Source organism: Oryctolagus cuniculus, chromosome 6 (assembly GCF_964237555.1).
Source record: "Oryctolagus cuniculus chromosome 6, mOryCun1.1, whole genome shotgun sequence".
Lineage (NCBI taxonomy): Eukaryota > Metazoa > Chordata > Mammalia > Lagomorpha > Leporidae > Oryctolagus > Oryctolagus cuniculus.
The window spans coordinates 4457005-4467692 of record NC_091437.1 but is presented as its reverse complement, the minus strand read 5'-3'; the positions used below and the strand labels follow the sequence as shown (position 1 = coordinate 4467692).

The 10688-nt window shown below is 37.4% G+C and overlaps 1 protein-coding gene across 1 annotated transcript in view; it reads right to left on the bottom strand.

Moving 5' to 3' along the window:
- Nucleotides 1-623: 623 nt before the first annotated feature.
- Nucleotides 624-10688, bottom strand: part of YTHDC2 (YTH N6-methyladenosine RNA binding protein C2) — a 92132-nt gene continuing 82067 nt past the window's right edge. Inside the window, exons 27-30 of the mRNA XM_051834534.2 lie at nt 5189-5392; nt 4036-4218; nt 2397-2484; nt 624-2291 (exon numbers count right to left, since the gene is read on the bottom strand). Coding sequence (XP_051690494.1) covers nt 2404-2484; nt 4036-4218; nt 5189-5392 — 468 coding nt within the window. The 3' untranslated portion in view covers nt 624-2291; nt 2397-2403. The remainder of the gene's footprint in view (nt 2292-2396; nt 2485-4035; nt 4219-5188; nt 5393-10688) is intronic.

The following is a 10688-nucleotide window of genomic DNA, read 5'->3' as shown; positions in this document are numbered from 1 at the left end:
CCTGTCAGAATGAATGAATGAACAAATGAATGAATAAATACTATCACAAAACACAACAAACTACTCCCATTACATTAGTGAAAATACAAGATTTCACCAGGTGAAAGCATATGCGAACCAAGCATCTAAGATACTAGTACTTTCTAAAAGAAACACTTCAACAGTTATTTTGAAAACAGCAGGTGCTCTACATTTTCTGAGCAGATAATTCCACTGGCTGAAACAAAATATGAACCAGGTCACAGAACTAAATACTCTGGAAAAAGAGCAGTATTAGCCATCTAGATATGATATTATAAATCACTATAAGTTACTTTCTCCTATGTGTTTAGAAAAGAACTTTATATTAAGGTTGGAAAAATACTAACATTGAAGTACAAGGCACTCTTCATAATACATAGAAATGTTTACATTTCTACTTCTGCATGTTTTACCAATATTTAAAAACCTTACCACTAAACACAGCTTGAAGTTTTGTGGGGGTGGGGAGGGATACTGATATGAAACCATTACCTTCCGTATCGATTCTTCAGTGTGTCTGAAATCATTAGTAGCTCTGGAGATATTACTGATCATTATCCCCTTAGTTCTTTTAGACAGTATCAGAAATAGCAAGATGTGAATAATTTAATAGAATTGCATTTATTAAGTATATTTAAAGTTCATATCTTCCAAAAACAGTATTTTAATTACATTCAAATTATATTCATTTTAAATACTAACAAATCCATCATTTACATACAGGGCTAGATATCAGAAAACAGATGAAAATTAAAACAAGTTTTATATTTTAAAAGTCATTCCAAATTTAGAACATTGTGACTATATACCTAAAAAAAGGTACACATTATCAGGAAAACACAAGTTGGTTGCTCTAATAAGAAAAGTTCTGTAATATACATACAATAGAACATAATTCACATAGGCTCAATTTACAGGTATGGCTCAAAGTCCAAAACAAACAAACAAAACCTAATAACTACAAATACAGGCAAAAATCACAGTTGACATTCTAAACTAGTGCACCAATATACAGTGCTTTCCCAGAGAAAATAGAAGGGCTCTTGAGATTTTATGCTGACCCTGATTTTTCACTTCTTTGTTCTGAAATACAGAACCAGAGTTCTTTGTCTTTAAATGAGATTCGTGTTTTTTCCTTATAACAAGGACCCCATGTGTTATAAGAAGTGATAAGAAAAACTGTTCTATCTAGAGTTCAGTAATCAAGACATTTCTTTCATTTTTCCCCATACTTCTATTTTTCCTTCAAAAAGTCTCTAAAGAAACTTTATGAACAGTGGTGGTAAAAAGGTCAAGCCAAATTGTTCTGAGATGACAACATAATGTATGAGACTGTCCCTATCACAGGTTTACCAAAAAAAAATATGTCCCACTTATTAAACCACAAATAATAAAAAAATGAGAAAATCATACCTGAACATGTAAGTTGGAGAAAAGGAACTGAAGAAATGGAAGAAGGCATTTAGAATTATGGTGCTTGTGGGCTTTTGTTTCGAAGATACTCAGCAACCAAGCTACCAATAACTGCTGAACATTATTTTTAAACTATATGAACTTTAAATTTTTAATGTGTCTAAATCAAGTTTCTGTAGCCAAAACAAAAGTAGAGTCATCATGACTATTCATCTGAGACGTGCGAAGGTGGTTACCGTGAGGGCAGGTGGAGGGAGTACGGTATGTGCCAGCTGAAAGAGGTGGGACAAGAACACGGTGCAGGCAAGGGCAACTCTTTGCCTTTCTTCAGATTCTACTGCATTCACAATCCCAGGGAAGAATATCCCTCCTTTTTGTGTTAACGTGTATTAGGTTAAAATGGTAATGTGAATAGCCCTTAATCAATACATAGTATTTTTCAAAGTACTATTTTTAGAATTTGATTGGTTTTTTAAATACTAACTCTTGAGTTGACTCCTAAAATGGTGCTCAGATGTACTGATGTATTCACAACTTTCTGAAAAGTAAACAATTTACTTTGCATTAAAAAGTCATCAGTAAGAGTTATAATTCAGTGTTTAAGGAAATGAAATGTTGAACTTCAACGCTGTTGTATCAAATGACAACACTACTTTCTTCATAAACATACAATTAACAGGTATTACCTAATCATACTCTGTGATCATTAGAGAAATTTAAATAATCCTTTTCTCTTGTATATGAAGACGGTCGTTCTGAAGCAACACTCTAAACCAGAAAAGTCCATTCGTGACACAGAACCTTATCTCAGTTTTTGGAAGTCAGTGCATTCAATGGTTATAAATAGGTATAATGTTCTAGAAGGGTAAGAAAAGAAAAAGGGGGGGAAAAAGTAAAAAACCTGAAAGGATCCTAATGCCCACAAATAATGACAGCTTTCAGTGTCAAGCATGATACCTAACCTGATTGTCAGTCAGCTGTGGTTTTTTCTCCCAATGGAAGGCGTTCCCATAACTGGAGCAACTGTTCACCAACCTGAGGTTCCAGTTCCTGGATAAATCAAAAGTCAAAATAAACATAAAAAGAACTGTACTGAAATTTTTTCAAACATTAAAACCTATACTGATAAAAAGGTAAGAAAATCACTATGAATTTCATTTTTTCCAGCAAAACATGCTGAAATTATATGGAAAATATTGTTATAATTTATTGCTTTAAGGTGTATAGAGTTGAATGACTTAAAAAAAAATTCTTCTTCAAGTGAGAATGCCACATTTTAGTCCTCCCATAGTACTTTTTCCAAAGTGATTTGAAGTGGGCCACACTGGTCCAGATAAATCAGAAGCTGTGTGATGCTAGCTAAATTTATCTGAGTCTTTTTTATCCTGCATAAAACTGTTCAAATATTTCATTTTATTCATAAGGATTAAATTATATTTTATAAAACAGCTAGTATAGTACTTTGTCAATATGTAAATTGATACCACCTTAACTAGTTTTGTTTTGTTTTTTTTTTTTTTTTTTAATTTGACAGAGTTAGTGAGAAACAGAGACAGAGAGAAAAGTCTTCCTTCCATTGGTTCACCCCCCAAATGGCCGCTATGGCCGGCACTATACCAATCTGAAGCCAGGAGCCAGGTGCTTCCTCCTGGTCTCCCACACGGGTGCAGGTGCCCAAGCACTTGGGCCATCCTTCACTACCTTCCTGGGCCACAGCAGAGAGCTGGACTGGAAAAAGAGCAGCCGAGACTAGAACCCGGCGCCCATATGAGATGCCGGCGCCGCGGGCAGAGGATTTAGCCAAGTGAGCCACGGCACCAGCCCTCTTTTTTATTTTTTATTTGAAAGACAGAGTTAGACAGTGAAAAAGAGAGACAGAGAGAAAAGTCTTCCTTCCATTGGTTCACCCCCCGAAATGGCCGCTACAGCAATCCAAAGCCAGGAGCCAGGTGCTTCTTCCTGGTCTCCCACACGGGTGCAGGGACCCAAGCACCTGGGCCATCCTCCACTGCACTCCCAGGCCACAGCAGAGAAATGGACTGGAAGAGGAGCGACTGGGACAGAATCCGGCACCCATATGGGATGCCAGCGCCGCAGGCGGAGGATTAACCAAGTGAGCCACGGCACCGGCCCCCTTAACTAGTTTAAAATGTATATAAGTTAACACTATGAAAGGAAGGCAAAAACATAATAGAAATAAAACAAGACACTAGATTATAAGAAGGTTGTCACTGACAGTAACTAGAGCTGCAAGGAAGTTAAACACTGTTGTCATCTTAAGACTTTACCAAATTACCTCAGAAATGCACTCAGTTCTGAGCAGATATTTAGTCAGACAACAGAAGCTTCCATGAGGGATTTAGAAAGATTTATATAAACAATACCAGAGAGACGCCAACTCTACAAAATGTTAAGTAAGCAATGAGCTGTATGACACATTTGCAAGTGGGTTTTTCTAGCTCTTCCACAAACTGCAACCACTGTTTCTCAAGTGTGGAATGAACACAATTTGTGTTCTTACATTTCCTCCTCTAAGCACTACACAACAGCAAAACTAAACCAAACCAAAAGTAAAAGGAAGACTTTAATGCTATTGTGTACCTGCCCATCTCTGCTTATCTGGACTTTCTTGTTGTCATTCCAAGGATTGAGTAAATGGTGTGCAAACTGAAAGGGAAGGCTTTCCTTTCGTATCCACTCCACCTTAAACACTCCTCCTAGTCCAGCTGAGCCCCAGTCCTGGCTCTTCTCCCTTCCTATCTCTGAAGACATCCTAGAGAATCCCTGTGGGAATAATGAGAAAGGGAGGAGGCAAAAACGTTATTAAATTCACCTACAGCTAAGTTTTTCAAAAGTTTAAGGTAACAATGCAGTATGAAAGTAATGGATACTTAACAAAAATGTACAATAAAGTATTTATTAAAATTTTCATTAAGAGCTATTAACAAATTTGAGAGGAAAGACCAAGTCTAGCTTTGTAACATGATTTCAAATATCAACATAGTTCAAAATAATTTAAGTCCACATTTATTATACAAGAAATGGATACCATCAAATCTTTAAGCCTTTATCCTCAAATATTATAATATCAAATAAATAACTGTTTTGTAAATTCAGATATATATTAAGTCAAGCTACATTAAAAAGAGCACAGTATCGTGGCACAGCAGGTAAACCCACTGCCTGTGACACCGGCATCCCACATACATGCTGGTCCCTACCACCCACATGGGAGATCTGCATGAAGCTCCTGGCTCTGGGTTTTGGTCTGGCCCAGCACTGGCTGTTGCAGCCATCTGGAAAATAAGCCATTGGATGGAAGATCTCTCTACCTCTTTCCCTCTAATTCTGGCTTCCAAAATAAATATTTTCAAAAAATGTGTTTTTTAAAAAAAAACATGCTTAGTTTCTTGATTGGCAATACTAACTTTCTTGGGCCTATTTAAATAAATATTTTATCAAAAGATCAAGCTTCTCATTACTTTTAATTCACCTGAGAATTAGTAATTCTAAAACTGTCTTCAGAAGGAAAAACTGCTTATATAGAAAGGTTCTCCTTAAGACAGGAGAAAAACAAAGGGACCCTAGTTCTTTGATTCCCTTGAAGAGACAAGACATCCCTTATTCTCAATCAAGTGAAAGGGACTCTCGCATTCCAAAGCAATGGAAAGCCAGCTTTGCTCACCTGGCTTTTGTCTCCATGGTCTAACCTCCAGCCAGAACAACCCCACTCCATCATCTGAGGATGGCCTACCTGGAAATGTCCAGACCCCTGAACAGAAAACACCAAGTAAACCATGCTGCTTTCCCAAAAGGCTCGATTCAGCTTCCGCTCATTACTAGGGGTCGTAGACCAGATGCCCTTCTGCTGAGAAATTTCAAGGTTTCTCAAATTACTGCTCTTCATTATGAAGTATCGAACAGGCATGTTTGGTCTTGGAGAAGGAGATTTTGAGCCCTAAAAAAGAATGCATACATACCTAAAATGTAGTTTAATCTTTCAAAACCAATAGCATCCGTATCTTCATAAAACACATAAAGTGAAATAATTTACCAAATATCCAACAAATGCAAATAGCTCTAAAATGCCTGGAAACTTATACCTGTATAAGGCTCAATCAAACGTAAGCTAAAGAGGAAAAATTAAGTACTCATTTTCAAAGCATTCAAAAATGCTTTTTCAAGAAAGGATCTTGAATTATCAACTTTGATTAATTCTCCAAATCTATTTTCAGAATATATTTCATAAATTTTCAAAATCTGAAAACAAAACAAAAAATAGTGTCCATGTGACAAAGTAAAACACAGAGCCAGGCAGTCTGAGATGTAAAGACAGAGACAGGGGTTTAGAAACCAACACAGCTAGAATCTGTCTGGCAGCACACTACACAGACCCACTCTAACAATGCTTATAAGCAAGCCTCTTAAGTACTGCCACTAAATTGTGTATCAGAACCAAGTCCAACACTATTTAAAGGAATACAACAAAAATTTAACAGCAACACAAAATTATAAGAAATGCAAAGAAATAGGAGAATATGACCCACAACCAGAGGGAAAAAGTAATCAACAGAAACAGACTCAGTAAAGGCAAGTTTAGGAGACAAGAAATGTTAAAACAGTTATTTGTCTACTTCGTTCAGGACATGAAAGAACTTTGTTCAAGAATAAACATAATGAGAAGAGAAATGGAAGACATATATTTAAAAGACCAATGGGAACTTCTAGAGACAAAAATATACTATCTGAATACACATTAGAGAGAATGAACAGAAGATTAGACACTAAAAACATCAGTAATAGAAAGGCACAGCCACAGGAACTATCTAAAACAAAGACAGAAAAAAGGCTGAAAGCAATGAAGAGAACATCACTGATTTATGGACAACATCAGGCTGCGCTTACATTATGGTATCCACAGTCCCAGAAAGGAGAGAGGAGAGACATTAAAAATAAGGGAATAAACACTAGCTTTCAGTTTTCTAAAACTGATGGAAATTACCAATATGCAGGTTGAACAAGAAATATAAAGAGAACTAGATCAAGTCTCATCAATATCAAATTACTGGGCTGGCGCTGTGGCATAACGGGTAAAGCTGCTGCCTCCAGTGCCAGCATCCCATGTGGGCACCAGTTCGAGTCTCGGCTGCTCCACTTCTGATCCAGCTCCCTGCTAACACACCTGAGAAAGCAGCAGAAGACGGCCCAAGTATCTGGGCCCCTGTCACCCATGTGGAAGACCTGGATGAATCCTCTGGCTCCCAGGAGCCATCTGCGGAGAAAGCTAGTAGATGGAAGATTTCTCTTTCAGTAATTCTCCCTTGTAAATAAATAAATAATCTTTAAAAAATAACAACAAATGGGCCTACACTATGGTGTAGTGGGTAAAGCTGCCACCTCCAGTGCCAGCATCGCATATGGGCATCAGTTCAAGTCCCGGCTGCTCCACTTCCAATCCAGCTCTCTGCTGTGGCCTGGGAAAGCAGCAGAAGACGGCCCAAGTGCTTGGGCCCCTGCACCCACGTGGGAGACCTGGAAGAAGCTCCTGGGTTCTGGCTTCGGATCTGCGCAGCTCCGGCCGTTGCAGCTTCTGGGGAGTGAACCAGTGAATGGAAGACCTCTCTCTCTCTCTCTGCCTCTCTTTCTCTCTGTGTGTATCTCTTTCAAACAAAGAAATCTTAAAAAAAAAAAAAAAAACTATGCAATTCAGGAAAAAAAAAGGAATGGCTTCTTCACTTTAATGAAAGAAAACCACCATCAATCTAGAATTCTATATACAGCAAAAATACCTTCCAAAAATAAGAATGAATGGACTTTTTAGAGAAAAGCTTGAAGAACTCACTAGAAGAAATATTAAAAGAAAGTCTTTCAGGGGCCGGTGCTGTGGCGTAGTGGGTAATGCCACTGCCTGCAGTGCCGGCATCCCATATGGGGACTGGTTTGAGTCCTGGCTGCTCCACTTCTGATCCAGCTCTCTGCTATGGCCTGGTAAAGCAGAAGATGGCCCAAGTCCTGGGCCCCAGAAGAAGCTCCTGGCTCCTGGCTTTGGATGGGCACAGCCCCAGTCACTGTGGCCACGTGGGGAGTGAACCAGCAGATGGAAGACCCCCCTCTCTCTCTCTCTTCTCTCTCTCTCTCTCTGCCTCTGCCAGACAGAAGTAAATGATACAGATGAAAATACTTATCAATACAAAAGAATAGAGTACAAGATTGATAAACATGTGAGTAACTATAAGACATTTTTATGACTTCTAAAGCTTAGTAAAAGATAATTTACTAAAATAAAAATAATACATTTTAGATTTATATATGGTAATAAAAGGTAAAAGAACAACACAAGGGATCAAGTGTTAAAGGAACAACCTCTGAAGGTTCTCCAGCTGTACAGGAAGTATAATACTGATAAAAGATACACTAGGGTAAATCAAAACGGCTTCACGAGTAAATTCTATGAAAGACATAAGGAAGACATACTACCAATTCTACACACCTCTTCTGAAATACTGAAGTGGAAGGAACACTTCCAAACTAACACGAGGCCAGCACTACCCTAAATGATAACCACACAAAGGTAACAGAAGAAGGAGAGCACAGTGATGTCCCTCCTGAACAGATGAGAGGGTATAGCTATTCACACAGAGTATCCTGAGACACGTACGTGAGGAGCTGACAGAACACCCAAGTAAGGTCACGGCACAGGGGCACAGGGCAAACAGAAACCAAATCTATTTCCATATACTAGAACTGAACATTTGGAAGCTGAAATTCTAAAAAGCATCAAAAATATGAAATACTTAGGGATAAATTTAACAAAAAGTAACACTTGCACACTGAGATCTGCAATAATTTTTATTGAGAAAAATTATAGAATACTTAAATATTTACCTGTGTACTAGAATACTAAAATTGTTAATCATCAATCTTCTTTAACCTGATCTATAGATTCAGTGCAATCCCATTCAAAAATACTAAAAAAATTTTTTCTATAGATTTTGACAAGTTGACTTTAAAGTTTCTACCAAAGTATTAAGGACCTAAGAATAGCCAAAATAACTTTCAAAAAGATGACTGAAGTTAGAGAACAAACATTAACTAATTTCTAGAGTTAATACAAAGTTATACAATCAAGTCAGTATCATTGGCAAAAGGAGAAATACATATATCAATTAAACTTAGTAGAATCCAAGAAACTGACCACAAATTTATGGTGAGCTGTTTTTTTTCTTTCTAGATTTTATTTATTTATTTGAGAAGTAGAGTTACACACAGAGAGAGGGAGAGACAGACAGAAACGTCTTCCATCCACTGGTTCACCCTTCAAATGGCCGCAATGGCCAGAGCTGAGCCCATCCAGAGCTAGAAGCGTCTTCCAGGTCTTCCACGAGGGTGCAAGGGCCCTAGGACTTGGGCCATCTTCCACTGTTTTCCCAGGCCATAGCAAGGAGCTGGATTGGAAGATTAGTAGCCGGGACATGAACCAGCGCACATGTGGGATGCCAACACCATAGGCAGAGGTTTAGCTCACTACACCACAGCGCTAGTCTCAGTGAGTTAGTTTTTGACAAAGGTGCCACAAGTAAAAAATGGAAAAAAATGTCATCTTTTCAATAATCATGTAGGCAAAAGCAAAAAATATGACCCTTGAGTCACTCACACAATAAAAAAATTAACTTAAAGAAAATCTTTGTGATTAGTAGGCTAGGTAAAAATTTCCTAGGACACAAAAAACGTGAACCATATAAAAAAATTAAAGAAAGAGACTGTATCAAAATTAAAAGCATTTGCTCTTCAAAAGGCACTATTTAAGAAAATGAAAGTCAGTCATAGACTGTTAGAAAAAAAATCTCCAAAACCGATATGATTAAGACTTGTACCCAGAATATTTAGAAAATTCTTGTAACTTCAAAAGGCAAAAAAAAGTGACAAAAAAGTGAACAAAAATTTAGACACATATTTCACTAAAGACTATACACAGAGCAGCAAATAAGATACTCAACATTATAAATAAACAGGGAAACACAAATTAAAATTACAATGAGTTATCACTACAAGGGTACTTTAAAATGTTCATGGAAAACGAAATTAAAAGGGAAGTTTATTTTGGTGCAAAAATTTCTGAAACCACGCATACTGACATCTTCAAAAAGTTCTTGAAAAATTTGTAGTATGTCAAAACTATGCAGGAATTTCAAACAATTTTTACATCAAAACAAGCTAATCTTTTAATTCCATTTTTCTGTAAGCATTTTGAAGTCCCCTCATATATACCCACTAAAACGGCTAAAATTACTAAGTCTAATAATGCAAAGCATCACCAACAATATGGAACAAATAGAATTCTTAAGGATTATTGAAGGGAATGAAAAGCAGTACAGCCATTTTTGGAAACAGTGGTGTAGTTTCACATAAATTTACACATACATTTATTTTATAAACCAACAATTCTACTTCTAGGTATTTGCTCAAGGATAGAAAACATATTTAATGCAAAGACTTGTGCTTGATTCAGCACTGCAACATTCTAACAGCTTTATTCGTAATAGCCAAAAAAGTAGAAATAATCCAAATGTCCATCATGTGGTGAAAGAACAAACAGTGGTATATCCATGAAAGGGAAAAAAGCAATTAATAATAAATTCTATGGCATAGTGAGTAAAGCCACCGCCTGCAGTGCTGGCTTTCCATGTGGGCACCAGTTCAAGTCCTGGCTGCTCCACTTCCAATCCAGCTCTCTTCTGTGGCCTGGGAAAGCAGCAGAAGATGGCCCAAGTCCTTGGGCTCCTGCACCCACATTGGAGACCAGAGGGAAGCTCCTGGCTCCTGGCTTCGGATTGGCCAAGCTCTGCCATTGCAGCCATTTGGGGAGTGAACCAGTGGATGAAAGATCTCTCTCTCGTTCTCTCTCTCTCTCTCTTTCTCTCTGCCTCTCAAATAAATAAATCTTTTAAGAAGTTCATTAACAGTAACCTTTTTAAAAAATAATGAATTCCACAATACAGATAAATTTCAATAGGATTATTTTAAGTGAAATAAGCCAGACACAAAAAAGCTACAAGCACATGATTCCATTTACAACAAATTCAAAAACTCCAAGAACAGAAAGCAGATCAGTGATTAAAAGGGACTAGGTATGAAGGAAATAGTCTGTACAAAACTGTGGTACAGTTACATTGTTGTATACATTTGTCAAAATTCACTAAATGAAGGTGGAGGGGTGGGGTTCGGTCTAACAATTAAGAATCCCAACTAAGACA